General features: G+C 45.5%; 1 protein-coding gene across 1 annotated transcript in view; it reads right to left on the bottom strand.

Moving 5' to 3' along the window:
• Positions 1 to 18081, bottom strand: part of LOC144888455 (spectrin beta chain, non-erythrocytic 1-like) — a 67885-nt gene that overhangs the window by 21719 nt on the left and 28085 nt on the right. Inside the window, exons 2-4 of the mRNA XM_078766371.1 lie at positions 9980 to 10132; positions 1175 to 1326; positions 742 to 915 (exon numbers count right to left, since the gene is read on the bottom strand). Coding sequence (XP_078622497.1) covers positions 742 to 915; positions 1175 to 1326; positions 9980 to 10127 — 474 coding nt within the window. The 5' untranslated portion in view covers positions 10128 to 10132. The remainder of the gene's footprint in view (positions 1 to 741; positions 916 to 1174; positions 1327 to 9979; positions 10133 to 18081) is intronic.

Raw genomic sequence — 18081 nt, 5'->3', positions numbered from 1 at the left:
TCTCCTGAGGGTAGACACACACTTGTTCCGGGCTTTGTGAAAGGAAATGAGATTGCCTTCCATTGGATTTGCCTTCCAGGAGGCAAAGGTAAGTTGTTTCAGGGCAAGTGCCTCACCACAAGCTTCCGTGTACCATGGACGGGAGGAAGGGTATGACAACTGAAAACGAGATGGGATAAATAAAATAAGTTATCACGTCTGTTTGTCCCATAAGTCTCATAAGTAGATGGGACAAGTTATCACGGTAACAGGATGTTTTTAACCTTACATGACCTCTGACCTTTGACCTCTTGACCCAAAAATCAAATCCGTTCATCTTTGCATCAAACTTTGGTCAAAATCCCATTGCTGGTTCACAAGTTATCACGGTAACAGGATTTTTTTTTCCCTTACATGACCTCCGACCTTTGACCTCTTGCCCCCAAAATCGAATCAGTTCATCTTTACATCATAGTAAATACTTTATGTAATTTTGATTTCAGTCCCTTCAGCCGTTCTCAAGTTATCGCAGTAACGAAAACCTCTCATGGATGCACGCACGGAAGGACAGCCGGACGGAAAACCCGAAAACATAATGCTTCTGGCGACTTCGTCGGGAGAGGCATAAAACTACTCATTTACAGAACTTACCACTTAATCACTGATGTCAGATGGGATTAACCAATCGATGGAAAGAAAGAGAGGAACAAGAAGAAAGATGAAAACAGATACAAGGGAGCCAAATCAGGAGGAGCTTATGACCTGAAAACGGAGGATGATGGTCCAAATGAGGCCGAGAGTGAGTCGGTGGTTCCCATCCACAATATCATGGGAGCCCATGTTCTCGAGGTGTACCCTTTGCTCCTTCAGGAACTGCAGTGCCTTGTCCACATTTTCCAGGCAGTGAATACGCATCTTACCTCTCGTGGGCTTTGGCTGGAGGTGAGACATGGTGCTGTCTTGCAATAATGTCCACTCCAAAGAACAAGCATATAAACATATATGACATGGTGAAGGAGAATACATTGTTTCAGTAACGAATTACTCTTTTTTTCATATGATGATCACTGCCAGCACTCACTTAGTACTCAGTTTTATGATCACCAATATCACATTGTCTACCAAGTAGGTTTGACATTGTTGTTAAGCGATCATTTCAGTGTGTGTATAATGAATCATATCCTCGATGTCATACCAGATGCTCTCCAGAGAGGATCTCAAGTAAACGTAACAGCATACGTCCATCACGAAGATCTCCGTAAAGATCATTAATGCGGCAGGAGACCCGCGAGAGGTGCGAGTTCACCCATTTGGTGAAGGTCTTGCTTTGTACAGCCTCGCGTTCATCTGTAGGGAGCAACCAAGATGGAACATTTGTACCTGTAGACTTGTTATTTTGACACAAGGCCCCAATGACCCACCTAAGGTCTTCTATCATGCTGAGTAATATGTTACAGCATATCACCTCTGCGTGCAAGTGTCACAAAGGCACCATTCACCCGACTTGTTTCATTGCTGTGAAAATGGCACTGCACTGTGGGCCAGCTGGCAAACAGACCGTTTCATATTTCAAGCTACAACAGAGAGAATTCCTCAATACAGCCATTTGCAATCCATAACAACCAGCTTCTTACATTATCTGTCATTCTTTCTATTCTCCATTGAATGAGATGTGGGGTTTGAACTGAACTCAGAAGAACAAACTGAATGGCAAGCGAGGGTGAATTTGGAGTTTTGGGAGAGAGGATTGATGATCATGATTGATGATTTCCATTTGAAGCACCACTTAAAGCCATGTTATGTGGTGTGAGCAAGCATCGCAAGCCTTGGCCTTGCTCCAGATCATGCCTCCCATTCTCCTTCTGCTGCCAGCTCACCCTCAATCTTCTCTGCTGCCTCTTCCTTTCCCTCAAGCAAGGGTCACAATGGGCCTTCCTCGAGTATTCGATATCATATGGCAAGCAGTTCTGGTAACTACATTTTCTGCCAATGGCATGCGGGGACGTCTCCTTCACTGACTGGTGGATATTATTCATGCTCGTAAATAGTGTACCACCCTGGATGGCATAGTATCTCCTGCCCTATCCTTGGAGGCTGGTGCTTCTCAAGACACCCTTCTGTGACCTATCTGGTTCCTGGTTTACATTAACAACCTCAGACCCTCTACAAAACCCTCTATGTCACTTTGTGGATATCTCCTTCAACTCCGTGCCAGAAAATCCCTCACATTAATAACCGGCCGTCGCATCCCAGTCCGCAGATCTGGAGAAGAACATAAGCTGGTCAATCGCCTGGAAATACATAATCCAATATCTAAAGGTCTCACACACGCACTCTGTCACCAAATAAACACCAGATAGCTCACCCTCCATTTTAATTCTGGAATCTACCTCTGAAAGTGGTAAAGTCATTGGAGCTCCTTAGACTAACTCTCTGCTATGATCTATCATGAGGAGATCACATGTCGATCACATGTCGATCACGTGTCGCCTCCAGGGAAGATGGCAATCTACCTCTACAGAACCAAGTCATTATATTTATCCCCTCTCAGCTCCTAAGAATATAGAGGTCCTGATCTACAATGCCGTGAAGTACTGCTCTTCTCTGTGGGCTAGTGTCATTAGATCTCACCTTGTGCCCCTGAAAGCGATGGAATCCATTGTTCTGAGGGTAATTGCTTGCACTCATTTGGGGTCAGCAATTCTACCACAACAGACAGGTTTGTGGCCTAACAGTTTTCTGCTCCCTCACATCTGATCTTGCCGCACTAGCTGTCTCAGCCCTTCATTCCTGATGAGCCCCACCATATCTCACTCACTCAGTTAACACCCCATGCCTTGTTACCCTCCTTAAATCTAAGCTAACAGCTTATCTTCACCCTTTTATCCCCCTCTTTTCTCAAGATCAATTAGCTCTTTGAGTCTGTCCAATTATTCTCTTCCCCACATTCCCTTATCCTGGCAGGCCATCCTCACATTGTAAAACCCCTACTCCTATTTGGGATCAATTATATTCTCACAGACTCTACTCTTTAGTTCACCTGTGCTCTTTTGCACATTTATCCTTCGTTTGCTTTTCTTGTTTTCTCAAATGGCCTTGTCCACTTACCACTCTATCTGTTCCCTCGTCCTGTCCATAGGTTCCTATTTATTTTTGTTGCCTACTATTCATTCCTTGCTCAATTATCCATCCCTCGTCTGCTTGTTCCCTTCCTTGCTATTGTTGATGCGCCGGCCGATCAACGCTCTGTCGTTCAGCACTTGATCAATTTTTCAAACGCAAAATCCTGCAGAGTTCTCAGAAAAAGTGAGAATGACTTGATATGATCATTGATCATCATTGAATAGTAGCCTGGGACTCTGGGTATCCGGTGCTGTATGGACAAAAAACGAAGTAGTGGTTCCGGCACATCACACAAGTGCATTGAACGGTCTTCAAGGCCAATGGGCGGTAGCTTAAAATCTTGCCCAGATTCTGAAGCACCGACACCCAAATTTGGAGCCTCTAGGACCTAGGTGCTTGTTCGACCGTGAAAGAGTAACGTACAAATGCACAAACAAACACAAAACACTTAAATTATTTATAATATTTCACTTAACTACTCATCATCATACTAAAATATGCAATTTGTTGTCTATCTGTCTGTCTGTCTGTGTGTATTTTTCGTCGATACATTCAGTCGTTACTTATCCAATCTCAACCAAACTTGACAGGAGGACTAAAGGTCACACGACGGAGGGTGTAGCAACTTCATTTCCCCCCCCCCCCCCCTCCTAAGGGAGCTTTGGGCGAAATATGTGTTGAGGTGTATATCCGTGTTAAGATAGCTAATCATTGAAATTTTCCAAGGCCGTTTCTAATAACAAAAGTAAAACAAAATTATTGATAAATAGCATAATATTAATGTTATTATAAAACAAAATTAATACAAATAATATCCCCTCTCTTCAAGGGGTTTTCCTCCTTGGACAAACACCGTGTTAACGTATATAAATACAGTAGCTTATCGTGTCATTTTGTGGGGCACCCCGACATGAAGTGAATAAAAATAATAAACCACAAACACGTATGATTACCTTCTAAAACAGTTGCTACTTCTGTTTAACACTAAATGTAAAATAAGAAAACCCGACGTTCTTAAGGAAATATATGCTTATTGCCAAAGGTGGGCGGTCCGCTTCGAAAGTCCGCTTATCCGCTTATCCGCTGCAGCGGACTAACGTTTTCGAAGCGGATAAGCGAATCGGAACAACCCCCGGAAACCGAAGCGGATAAGCGTAAGCGGACTACCGAAAAATTAAAGCGCATCGCGATTCGCCAAATCAGCTATTAGCCTGAGCCGTTACTCTAGAATTGTGAATATTTATTTAAGTGAATAATAAGTGAAACCCTAACAACTCGGCTCTTGCGACATAACGCATTATATCATAACGTTATGTTCACGTCATGGTTTACGACATGGTTGTAACATAACGCATTACATCATGACGTTATGTTCACGTCATGGTTTACGGCATGTTCACGACACCATGACGAATAAACGGCAGTCCGTTGGCCCGCCATCTTGTTGACTTGTTTGTGTCTGAATAACCAAACGTTACAGCTCTCGCCCAATCTCTTCCCGCTCGAGTTCCGTGATGCTTGGGTAACTCTATTTCTCAGGCATAACACGCCGCTCCCGAGCTCTGCCTCGGTCGAGCGCGTGTTCAGCTACGGGTCGGACATCCTCAGGCCTAAGAGGTCGGCCCTGGCTGCACCGAACTTCGAGGCCCTCGTCTTCATGAAGGGCAACCTCCAAATCCTCAAGAAGGCCCACGAGGTGGAGGTGGAGGAGGAAGACGAGGACTAGTCAACAGACTGCTAGTCTGTTGACTAGTAGACTCTCTTGTCAAAGAAAGGATGGGCAAATTGATTTTTCTTTAATGTAACTTGCATATATTAAAATTATATTTAAATTAACTGTAGAGTAGAGTAGAGTCGAGTGGAAAACTTTATTTCAATAAATTTTGAATAAATTTTATTTAAATAAAAATGTATATTTTTGATCTTAAAAGCTTTGTTTGTCTTTGTAGTAGTTAGAAATGGCTATTTAGGCTTAAAAAGCATTAAATTCCCTTTAGAAACGTCAAAAATCGCTTTAAAAACGTCGAAGCGCTTTAAAAAAATCGAATCGAAGCGGATAAGCGGATAAGCGGTAAGCGGACTAAGATTTTCGGCCGCTGAAGCGGATAAGCGAATCGGACTACACGGGCTGGCGGAGCGGTAAGCGGACTTAACATTTTCCGAATCGCGCCCACCTATGCTTATTGCACCCCACCCCCACAGACTAACGGACCCGGGCTTGATCTACTGTAATCTACATACCCGAGAGAGAATAAAACATGACCCTTGGTGCTGCTCTCCAAGGAAGCAGGTCTACTTGTATAAAACAACACACCTTTTGTGACAAAAAACGAATAAACATACTCTTGGCACATACCCATTACTGGACGGAGGTGTTTGCTATATTTATGCCTCTTAAACAAATTGGTAGAGGGGATATATGCAAAGAAAGTTTGCAAAGGAACGGATATGGTTAAGGGGAATTGCCAAAATTTTTATTTATTTATTTAGAAAAGACAGTTTGGAGGGAAATTTTGTCATGTTTGGAGAAAAGGAAATTTATTATATGGGACGTGTGGAAGAGAAAAGGTCAAGGGGGGAGTTGAAAGTACTTCGGTTTTGCATTCTTACTTTGTAGATTTAGCTGTGTCTGACTTATCCACCATTTTAAAAATGATTTTTCACCATTGAGAGATCGGGCTAAAAAATGTTAATATAACACGATATCTCAAAAGTTGTTGATGGACAGGTTGGGTAGGTGACGACAACAAGCCGATTCAACTTTGCTTCAGGTTTGGATCCGGATCCAACCATCCGGTGGATAAAAAACGTAAACTGTTCAGCCTCAGGTCTACCGAGTACCATTGTGGTTCCTTATCTAAGACTTTTTCATTTACAGGTCTAGAATTATCTCTAAGATTTTTTTTAAGCACGAAGGAGTCAGCCGTAGTGTGGGAGAGAACAGACCCGCAGCACGGAGACTTTCGTAAGCAATATTAGTTTATGCTTGATTAACTTGATCCTTGTTTTATTTAAGAAAGTGCTCCATGTTTGTTGAAGACCCATCCGATATTGATGTATGTAGGAGTATTGTACGAGTGCGGTGGGTCCGCGACTGAGTGTGAAAACGAATTCTTCATTATGACTCGGGTGTTATAGGTAACACTATTCACAAATAGATAATCCAATATATTATATGGAACACGCGGAGGTAAAGACAAGGTTTGTCCCAATGCAAACGGATCATCAAGATGGTGAAACGTGGCACGGCAAAAGCTCAGCTAGACCTCGTCACGGTCAATGTCACAGATCAAATTTCCCAGCGTTCCGTGGTGCCTAGCAACTCCTTCGTCCTCTCCTGTGGCTGTCACAACACGTATACGAACTTTCATAAGGAGCAAGGCTTTTTACCTTCCGAACTATGCAGGTTCACTCATTTGATTTAAGAACGATTTTATTACAGTATAATGCACACCTGAGTTAGCCCATGGGGATGAAAGGTCCGAAATCGTCATGTGCAGCTTTCTGGCTGACTAGGGCTCACTGTGCAGGTGTATATGGGCATGGGTATAAAGGTGGAGGTACACAGTTTGCTGCAAGCTTAAATATACCATAATGTGAGCTATTACCTTCACTTAAACACTTCAGAATATACATTATGGAGACTTGGCCGGCTTTGGTCCCCTCGTAATACCTGCAAGAGCTGGTGAATCTCACCTTGCAGCTGCTTGAACCTGCATTCCATCTCGCGGCTGCTTTGTGGGCTTCCCAGGGAAAACGGGCCGTCCATTGTGGGGTATAAACGACCCCTTGTCAAGGCACTCCGATGCAAGTCACCCGTGACTCTGACTATCTCTCTATCTCTACCTGTCTACCTCTCTACCTCTCTGGCTTTCTCCCTCTCTCCGTTTTCAAGGCCACCTCGGGTTTACACCCAGGTGATGAGTTCCAGTCCAGCATCCCTCCCTCACACCCTCCACACATCCTACTCTCCCTCCCTCTCTCGCTCCCTCCTTTCTACCCTATGTGTTGTCCTGCGGCGAACAAAAACTAACTGAGCACTGAATCGTCATGGGTGAAGTACAAATGGAGGTTTTGAGTTGTTTCTTCAATAGTCCATAAAACCTTATTCCCACGTTCAAGTGAAGTTGGCCAGGGGAGTTTTGGCCCAAGTCTTTCACGAACCGGCTGGCTAGGCCTGACGTTCGACTAAAGTCACGGCAGCAATTGGGAATTTGTTCATAGTGCCGGCGATAGCTCGCCTACTCTTCGTGAAGAACATCGTAGGGTCTTTAATGTCGACCAACGAACAATAGCAGACGGGACACCCATTTTAACATCCACCGGAGAGACTGCACACACATTGATGAATCACCCTGCCTGTGAAACACCAGATGACAGTTTATATCCGTGTCGGGATTCGAACCCAGGCTGGACAGCTTAGAGGTGAGTGTGCGTACCTCAAGCCTATTTCACCTTTTCACTCTCTTCGCCTCTTCACCTCCTGCCAGCCTATTTTACCTCTCCACTGATGTATTAAATGTAGTACATGCTGTGCTGAGCTCAATTTGAAGGAATTTTTATTATAATTAATGTATATGTATATATCCTCCCTCTACTGATGCTACACATGATAAGCATACACTATATATGGTGGTTACTTTCACATGGTACATACATGTCAATGGAGATAGTATAGTCATTGGAACAGGTAATGAATGAATGATCGTTTTAAGGCCATTTTTCCCCGCTAGAGAAGGGGTTAGCCTTGCGGGCCCCATGACAATCATGGTTCCCTGTTTGTGGCAATGTTTTTATGGCCGGATGCCCTTCCTGGCGCCAACCCTTGGTCGCCTCTTACGATGCGCAGGGATACGGTGTACCTATTCTAAATCGGGGTACACTCCGTGATCATTCATCCCAGCAAGCTGGTACTCAATTTGCCGACCTCTGAAGGATGACAGGCTGAGTCAACCCCCCTGGCGTTAATTCAGCGATCGACCGGGATTCGAACCCAGGATCCTCGGATCCCAAGCCGGCACCCTAACCGCTAAGCCAACACCAACATTGGAACAGGTAATGAAGCAGTGAAAAGGTTAAGTACAGTAATTTATATCTTACAGAATCTTCAGAAAGTTATTCTCAGTTAGTATGAACAACAACAAAGTGTGTAAGATTTATTGAAGGAAACTCAGTGACAAAAGAGGTAATTTGGGTTATCATGACAGTGCCATATCCACACTCCAGTACTCCCAACACTTCCCCTAACCTCCACCCCCTCCCAAACAAGCAGTGGTAAAAGCCCTGGTGTGTGTGATGGACCCCGGATGGTCTAATGTAAGTACAAGGTCTCCCAAACAAGCAGTTGTAAAAACCCTGGTGTGTGTGATGGACCCCGGATGGTCATGAGTGATGGACCCCGGATGGTCTTCTGTAAGTACAAGGTACCGGTGATGGTCGATGGAACGGATTGTCATTGAAGAACCATGGATGGTCAGTGCCAGGGTATGAGAACGACCCAGCGATCTCAAAATACTGCTCGTGATGAAATGACGGGCGAGCGTGGAATGTCGAGGCTGATGGAGAGATACGAAATTCTGCCTCAACTGGCGCAGCATCTCCATTTGCAAGGCACGGTTAGGAACTTATTGTCCTCCACTAGCACAGCATTTTTAATAGTTAGTCCTCACTACAAGATGGGTGACAAGGTGGTCCTAGGAGTACGCACACTCCCCTTTAAGCTGTCTGTCCTGGGTTGGAATCCCGACCCAGCTATAAACTGTCATCTCGATGTTTCACAGGCCGGGTGATTCATCAATGCGTGTGCCATCCCTCAGATGGACATTAAACTAGTGTCCCATCTCCCGGGATTATTTGGTGGACGTTAAAGATCCCACGGTGTCCTTGACGAATAGTAGGCCAGCTATCGCCGGCACCATGGCCAAAAATTCCTGTCCTAACCTCCCATTTCTCCTGTCCCAGGGGAACGAAGTGCACAAAGTTCAACCCCCAAGGGTGGTCGTTGCACCCCTTAACTGGGCCTGTGGATTAGTAGTAGTACTACGGGATAAATCTGAATGTCCCATCACTACTCCCTCAAATGTTATCACACACCTACAGAATATCGAGCAAATTAATTCATCTCATCTGTTAGCATTTGCTTGAGGTTGTTAAGCATCCAAAGTACCTTTCAAAAATAGACAGTCACGTGTCCTGGTGCTCTGACCAAATTCCTCCCCTGGTTGAAGGCTGCCTCAGCAGAACTCCACGATGGAGTCGTAACCTGTCTAAGATGAATTATTAGGTTTGGAAACGTTCACAACTAGTCGTTCATTAATGCTTCCTCAACGCCTTCTGGTGTGAGCTACCTGTGGATGACTATAAGTGAACCAAATTAACCTTGCTGCTATACTATAAAAGGTGCTTGTGTCCGTTCGAGCTTCACCCATTGGTTGGACAGTTCGTCTGACTCCACCCACAATTTCAACCTGAAAAATCATACGGCCGCCATGCTGGTGCTGTGTGAAGCCAAAGACATTTTCGGAGCAGTCACATTCACAATCGCCATGCCCTCCCTATAAGTTTTCCCTTCAGTTAAAAAATGACCAAATCGACAATTGAAAGGATTTTGGGCCGATAAGCGTCATGGGCCTTGTGAAGATAGGCCTCAGCGATCGAGCGGTCGGTTGATGACTTGGGGTTTGCGAGGAGGGAGGGGGGGGGAGGGGAATGGTTGGGAGGAGAGGGGTGGAGTGGGGAGGGGAAAGAGTTGAGGCCTCAAAGTCACATTTTAAATTGCACGGATGTTCTGCACGTCACTGCTAGTTACTATGCAAATATTGGCCTTGCGTGGATCAAACTTCTAAACGAGCAGGCGTGAAACTTCAATGCAACCTACCGGCCAATGCCTTGATACGTGATCGCTCGAACAAGCGGGCAGGGTCTTCGCCCTCCTCGACTCCCTTGTCTGCCTCATTACGCCAACGGCTGTCTACGTATCCGTACAGCTCAGACAGCTCGTCAGAGTCAAAATCCAAAGAGGACATGTCTGCTGCAAGAGCAGAGCAGTGGGGACACATGGTTAAAATAAAGAAGGAAGAGATTGCACATTTAAATTTTTTGTTTCATTTAAAGGGAGAACAATTACAGCAAATGCAGGTTTGGAACTAGAACGACACTCTTTGATGTCACGATGTCGACCGATATGCCTCCGCCCACATTATAACATCATTATAATACTTGGACCAAGTTTCATTTAAATCCATTCAGCTGTTCTCAAGTTATCACATTTTTACCTGATATGACCTCTGACCTTTGACCCATTGGCCCCAAAATTTAATCAGTTCATGTTTACAGCGTTATAATACCTGTACCAAGTTTTAATTTAAATCCCTTCAGCTGTTCACAACTTATCACATTTTTACCTGATATGACCTCTGACATTTGACCTCTTGACCCCAAAATTTAATCACTTCATGTTTACATCGTGATACATACCTGGACCAAGTTTTAATTTAAATCCCTTCAGCTGTTCACAACTTATCACATTTTACCTGATATGGCCTCTGACCTTTGACCCCAAAATCTAATCAGTTAATCTTTACATCATTTTACACATCTGTACCAAATTTGAATGAGATCCCTTTAGTCGTTCTCAAGTTATAGACCTATTACAGACTTTGACCTTTGACATCTTGACCCCAAATTCTAATCAGTTACCTTTTACCTCATTATACATATCTGTACCAAGTTTGAATTAGATCACTTCAGCCCTTCTCAAGTTATAGACCTATTACAGACTTTGACCTTTGACCCCAAAGTATAATCAGTTCATCTTTACATCATTATACATCCCAGTACTAAGTTTGAATTAGATCACTTCAGCCGTTCTCAAGTTATAGACATATTACAGACTTTGACCTTTGACCCCAAAATGTAATCAGTACATCTTTACATCATTCTACATAACTGTACCAAATTTGGACAGAATCCTATCACTGGTTCACAAGTTTTCGTGGTAACAGGATTTTTACCTAACATGACCTCTGGCGTTTGGCCTTTGACCTCGACTCCAAAATCTAATGAGTTCATCTTTACCTCATTATACATACCTGCACCAAGTTTGACTAAGATCCCTTCAGCCGTTCTCAAGTTATTGAGGTACGGTAACGAAAACCTATCACGGACGGCCGGACCGACAACCTGAAAACATAATGCCACCGGCGACTTCGTTGACGGAGACATAAAAATAGCCAAAAGTATTGATTGAGCAAACAGAGGTGATGATAAGGGACCATATATTTATTACATACACACAGGGTGCAGAGGAGAAATTTGGCAATGAGAAAAGCAAGAGAAGATGGGAACTTTAACCTTCTCTCCCTCCTCTAAAACATGGTCGCATCTTATTAGATCTGTCTCTGGAGTATTCCACGCCTCCATCCCTTCCCTCACTTCAAATGGAACAACAGCTGCCTCCGATCATGAGAAAGCTGAATGCATCAGTTCTGTGGTTGCTTTCAAATCTTGTCTCCAACCCCTCGCTCTCAGTACCCACCCTTCCCAGTCATACCAAACTGGTCCTGGACGCTGTGGCTTTTGCACCTGAGAAGGTGGAGAAGTTTCTGGCAACCTTGGACTGGACCAGAAGGCATCAGCTCACATGCTCTAAAAACCTGCTCTGCTGCGCTTGCACATCCTATTCCTGCTCTGATCACCCTATCATTTGCACAAGGTCATTTTCCATCTGCTTGGAAATCAACCCACATCACCACATTACATGAACAAGGTGCAAAAAGCGATCCCCTTAACTTCAGACCAATCAGCTTCCTTCCAATCATCAGCAAGGTCATGGAATCCATCATCACAGGAGATATGAAAGCCTTCCTTTCCTCCAATGACCTCATCTCACCACCTTGGACATGTTGCTTCTACTCACTGGTACAATTTTCTGGTACAATCCAGAATTCATGGTTCCGTTAATGATGGCAAACCGTCCGGGTCTTGAGGCAGCAAAGCAGCTCCAAACCATGATACTCCCACCACCATGCTTCCCAGTTGGGATGAGGTTCTTATGTTGAAATGCAGTGCTTAGTTTTCGCCAAACATAACATTTCTCATTTAAGCCAAAACGTTCCACTTTCGACTCATCTGTTCACGGAACATTTGTCCAATAGTCTTCTGGGTCATCCAGGTGGTATTTGGCAAACTTGAGACGGGCTGCAATGTTCTTGGAGAGCAGTCGTTTCCTCCTTGCTGTCTTCCCATGCACACCCTTCTTGTTCAGTGTTTTCCTGATGGCGGACTCATGGACACTGACATTAGCCAATGCAATAGAGGCCTGCAGACCCTGGGGTTCTTGGTGACCTCCTGGATTATTGTGCTCCTTACTCTTGGGAGTGATTTTAGTTGGACGACCACTCCTGGAAAGAGGATGGTGTTGCATTTTCTCCATTTGTACACGATCTGCCTGACGGTGGGTTTGTGGAGCCCAACATGTTTAAAATGGTTTTGTAACCCTCTCCAGACCGATGAGCATTGACAACTCTTTTTCTGAGGTCCTCAGAAATCTCTTTTGATCGGGGCATGACGCACTTCCACAAACCTCTGTGGTGAAGACCAGACTCTGATGGTGACGAACAAAGTTTATGTTTTTCATATAGGACAGGACCACCCAAACTCACTCCTCATTGTCATCCCATTGATTGAAAGCTGATTCACCCTCTTTTTCAATTGAGCTGAGGTTCACAAACTTTTTCCGACAAAGAAATTTAATGTTGGATCATTTTGCTCAATAAATAAATGAAAAAGTAGATTTTTTTTGTGCTATTTGTTTAATCAGCTTTTCTTTATGTATTATTAGGCCGCAAATGAAGATCTGATCACATTTTAGGTCAAGTTTATGCACAAATACAGAAAATTCCAAAGGGTTCACAAACATTTTCTCACTACTGTATATCCATCCATCTTGCCTACCCCATGCGTCCTCTCATTCCCCTCTTTCCTCTCCACCCCCCTTCTTTTTTTTTTTTACAGTACAGTGTCAAAAGCTCATAGTGGAACTGCCACACACCCATCTCACATACATGGACATACAGACGAAAATAAGAGAAGATTGTTGGAAGAGCCAAACAGGCACGAAGCTTGGGGGGAAGTGCCATTACTTTCCGGGGTATTCTGGGTACCAGTGGCGTTACAACAATGGCACTGCTTTTCTCAACGCACTCAGCGGGGCATTTCCTCCTCGCTATGAATGCCAACCTAAAGGTATTGTCCATGCTCTATCCCCTTAAATGCTGAACTTTCTTTCTGTCTTTCTGTCTGAATCTTTCTGTCTTCTACCGACTCCTTTCCGGCCTTGCTCCCCCAGCTCTCTCTGTGCTTTGTCCCCCAAATATTCCTACAGGTCGCACAAGATCTGCCAGCAACCCTCTGATGGTTAAACTGCCGAAATCTAGGCTCTCTGCTCACCTTCACTCTTTCATTCCTCTTTTCTCCCGCCTCTGGAACAAACTCCCTCACTCCCTTCAATCCCCCTCCTCCCTCCAGGTCTTTAAAACAGCTGTTCACCACCATCTCTTATCTTCCCCCATCCAAAACCTTGATCTTTTCTACCCCCACTAATTCACCCCAGATCCACCTTGTTTGAAATTCCAACTTCTTTCCTGGAAGTCCCGGCAGTGTCCATATGTTTTATACCTCTCCCACCCCCTCCCTTCCCATGCCAACCCCTCCCCTCCCCCCAAAGCCCTCTCCCTCCCACAGATCTCTCGATGTCCCTGCTCTCAGATGTTGTGTTTGTGTTCCTCTCCCTCTCGCCCCATCTTGTCTACCGCTCCCCATGTTATATGTTTTATGTGTCGGTTTGTCTTTCTGTGTGATTAATGTTAGCTCTTTCACGAGCCTCGATCTTGTATACAAAAAAAAAAAAAAAAAAAAAAAAAACGTCAAGCAAGGAGGAAGCAGCACGTACTATGTTTAAGGCGCCTCCCCCATCTTTAAATTGATATCTCCACCACTGAAGGTGGATGGAGGTTATATTTTCACCCTGTTTGTTTGACTGAGCTGGATACCTCAAAATGTTGGGGACGAATTCTGACGAACTTGGGTGGACAGGTTGGGTGTGTGACAAGGACTAGTGGTCCAGATCCAAGTCCGGCTTATCAGTAGGATACAAAACGTAAACTGTTCAGCCAGTTTACCTGGTTCACGTAAACTGTTCTCGTTCCTTTTGTTCTTTGGCGTCCTGATTCGTTCAGTGTACTCGCTCTTCCATAAGCCTTGACTTTGTCCACAAAAAGTAGGATGATAGGAGAGAAAGGTAAAGAAGATAAGTGGGGAGAGAAAGGGAAATAAGTTTGGGTAAATATGGGAATAATGGGAGGGAAGAGGGAAAGGGGCATGCTTCGAGGATGGCTGGGGGTCGATGGGGGTGAAAGATCCGGCAAATTTGCATACATAATAAATAGATGTACCCCCAACCTACCCCACCTCGATGTAATTAGATTTGCCGATGTTTCCACAAAGCCTCAAAAGTTCTTTTCTCAATAAAAGGATCGTTCTGTGGCTGAATACAGGCCGCCGATGAATCGACGTGCAGGCAAAGAGCATTACGTTGTGTTGGAAAGGTCAGGCCGGAGGCTGCCTCTCGGAAAACCCACTGCCGACCATCGGTGCCAACAGTCAGGATTGGGTGATGAGGAAGGAGGGAAACGGGGAGGGCTCGGATTAGGGAGAGACCCAACGTGAGGTCCAACCTTTGTTTTCCTCGTGCAGTTATTATGTTCCTCGTGGGATTTCTGCTGATTTGAGGAACGAATACCTTATTCTCTTTGAGTGGCACTGAGGGATCACAGTAGGCCTGAGGCTTTCAAGGTGAAAAACTTATGGCTTTTTTCCCCCCTTCCACATCTGCTTACTCTCGTCAACGAATACAATCCCCACACAACCCCATCCAAAATGCAACAAAACTCGAGGACACAGGACAAGGTTCGGGATAGAATGGTGTATATTTAGAGATAATGGACGGAAGGGGGCGACAACGACACGGAATATCTTTGCAATTGCAGTGAATCCTCGTCAACATTTGTAATAAACTTTCAATGAAGTTCATGGCGACCCACTGCAAGGAATGCAGAGAAATCTCTCTCAACGTGTCTGGGTTACTCAAAATACCCTGCCGGGATTAACGGTGACATGTCTTAAAACATGAACTCCAAAATCCTATGATGTTTCGAAATGGAGGCAAGTGTGACAATGGTCATTTAATAGGTGATTCCAGGAATTAAAATTTTGGATTTCAAAGATTTTCGACGAGATTCTTGAGACTTCACGGTCTGCTTTCAAATAAGCAAAAGTATATACTGTATGTGTGTATGTATGCATATATATATATACATAAACACACACATACATATATATATATACACACATACACATAAATGCATTCCAAAACCATGGGCATTAATATGGAGTTGGGCCCCCTTTGCTGCTGCTGTAGCAGCCTCCACTCTTCTGGGAAGGATTTCCACTCGATGTTGGAACATTGCTGCGGGGATTTGCTTCCATTCAGCCACAAGAGCATTAGTGAGGTCGGGCACTGATGTTGGGCGATTAGGCCTGGCTCGCAGTCAGCATTCCAATTCATCCCAAAGGTGTTCAATGGGGTTGAGGTCAGGGCTCTGTGCAGGCCAGTCAAGTTCTTCCACACCGATCTCGACAAACCATTTCTGTATGGACTTCGCTTTGTGCATGGGGGCATTGTCATGCTGAAACAGGAAAGGGCCTTCCACAAACTGTTGCCACAAAGTTGGAAGCACACAATCGTCTAGAATGTCACTGTATGCTGTAGGGTTAAGATTTCCCTTCACTGGAACTAAGGGGCTGAGCCCAAACCATGAAAAACAGCCCCAGACCATTATTCCTCCTCCACCAAACTTTACTGTTGGCACTATGCATTCGGACAGGTAGCATTCTCCTAGCATCCCCCAAACCCAGACTGCCAGATGGGGAAGCGTGATTCATCACTGCAGAGAACGTGTTGCCAGGGCTCCAGAGTCCAATGGCGGCGAGCTTTACACCACTCCAGCAGAGGCTTGGCATTGCGTATGGTGATTCTAGGCTTGTGTGCAGCTGCTCGGCCATGGAAACCTATTTCATAAATCTCCCGCTGAACAGTTGTTGTGCTGACGTCGCTTCCAGAGGTAGTTTAGAACTCGGAAGTGGGTGTTGCAACCAAGGACAGACGATTTTATGTGCTACGCACTTCAGAACTCGGCGGTGCTGTTCTATGAGCTTGTGTGGCCTACCACTTCATGGCTGAGCTGTCAGCTGTCAGCAACGGGAGTGAAATACCTATCAGCAACAGGTGTTGCTAAAACAGCCGAATCCACTAATTAGATGGGGTGTATGCATACGTTTGGCCATGTAGTGTACATATACACACAAATAGATATATATACATACATGTGTGTACACACACACACACACACACACACGCGCATGCATTCACACACACAAACCTCCTCCCATCTCTACTCCCACCTCCAGTCCCCCACTCTCTCTCTCTCTCCCCCACTCCCTCCACAGTCTCCCCTCCTCCTCCCCAGTCTCCCCTCTCCCTCCCCAGTATCCCCATCCCTTCCCCAGTCTCCCCTCTCCTTCCCCTGTCTCCCCTCTCCCTTCCCCTGTCTCCCCTCTCCCTTCCCTGTCTCCCCTCTCCCTCCCCTGTATCCCCTACTCCACCCCTGTCACCCCTCTCCCAACCCCTGTCTCCCCTCTCGCACCCCTGTCACCCCTCTCTCCCCTCTCCCACCCATGTCTCCCCTCTCCCACCCATGTCTCCCCTCTCCCACTCCTGCCTCCCCTCTCCCACCCATGTCTCCCCTCTCCCACTCCTGCCTCCCCTCTCCCACCCATGTCTCACCTCTCCCACTCCTGCCTCCCCTCTTCCTTCCATCTCACCTGTCTTCCCCACCCATCTTCATATGCATTCAAAGAAAATAGGTAACCATGCCAATGGTTTTTTTCGACAAAGTAAATCGATGATTACCTTTCCAACAGTAGATAAATCGAGTGAAGGTACAAGACAGGGGGTGCAGGTCAAAATCGCAGACATTTTGGGAGTAAAATACAGTCGTGGCCAAAAATATTGGCACCCTAGAACTTTTTTCAAATAATGCACCATTTCTTCCAGAAAATTGTTGAAATTAAAATAATATTTGGTATTGTTACATCTTTATGTGAATGTATGTGAATTACTATTCAGGTCTTTGCTTATCAATGTGTAGTCGATTAAGGGTTGTTGTGATTAAAGGGTCAGGAGCCCTTCTGGGAAAAAGGAGACCGGAAACGGAAGAAGAAAAGACACGAGGTCCGGGAGAAGCGACGATTCTTCTTCTTCCTCGCCCAGCTCCGAGGGCGAGGAGAGTGGGGATCGAGATTGAGCAGCGTGGAAAAGCTGCGTTCCCAAGCCCGTCGGGCGAGAGGAGTTACCGGGACGTGTAACTACCCTTTTGACACATCAAGTTGCCGTGGGTCCGTGCACGGACCCAGCGTCCGGCACAGTTCGCCGCACCGTCTACAAGGACGCGTACGGGTCGCACTTTGGGGCCTCGCGCGCGTTGCAAGCGGCGCTTGCTTTGCCCGCTTCGCTTGGCCAGGAGGGGTGTGCTGCAGCCGTGGTTCCCGGTACGGTACGTGCCCGGTGGAAGCACGTCCGCCCGGGGTTCGTTCAACCCCCCGTGTGCGGCGAAGCCGACCATCATCTTGGTCAGGAGGGGCCCAGAGACATTGTGAGGGACAGAGACCAAAGGGGTCGTGAGTACCCAAGGGGTCGGGAGTGGGGAAAGGGGACACACGTATGTAAGATGGCCATCTTAATCATCTCGGGGATTGATTGTTGATTGTGGATTGTTGATGGTTGATTGCTCGGGGAATATATCATTGATTATTCCGGATCCTTGGTGTGGGGTTTTTTCTTGGTTGGAATTCATATTGATT

The sequence above is a fragment of the Myxine glutinosa genome, chromosome 12 (genome assembly GCF_964187855.1).
Source record: "Myxine glutinosa chromosome 12, kmMyxGlut1.1, whole genome shotgun sequence".
NCBI lineage: Eukaryota > Metazoa > Chordata > Myxini > Myxiniformes > Myxinidae > Myxine > Myxine glutinosa.
The sequence above is the reverse complement of the archived record's forward strand: the minus strand, read 5'-3'. Positions and strand labels throughout refer to the sequence as shown.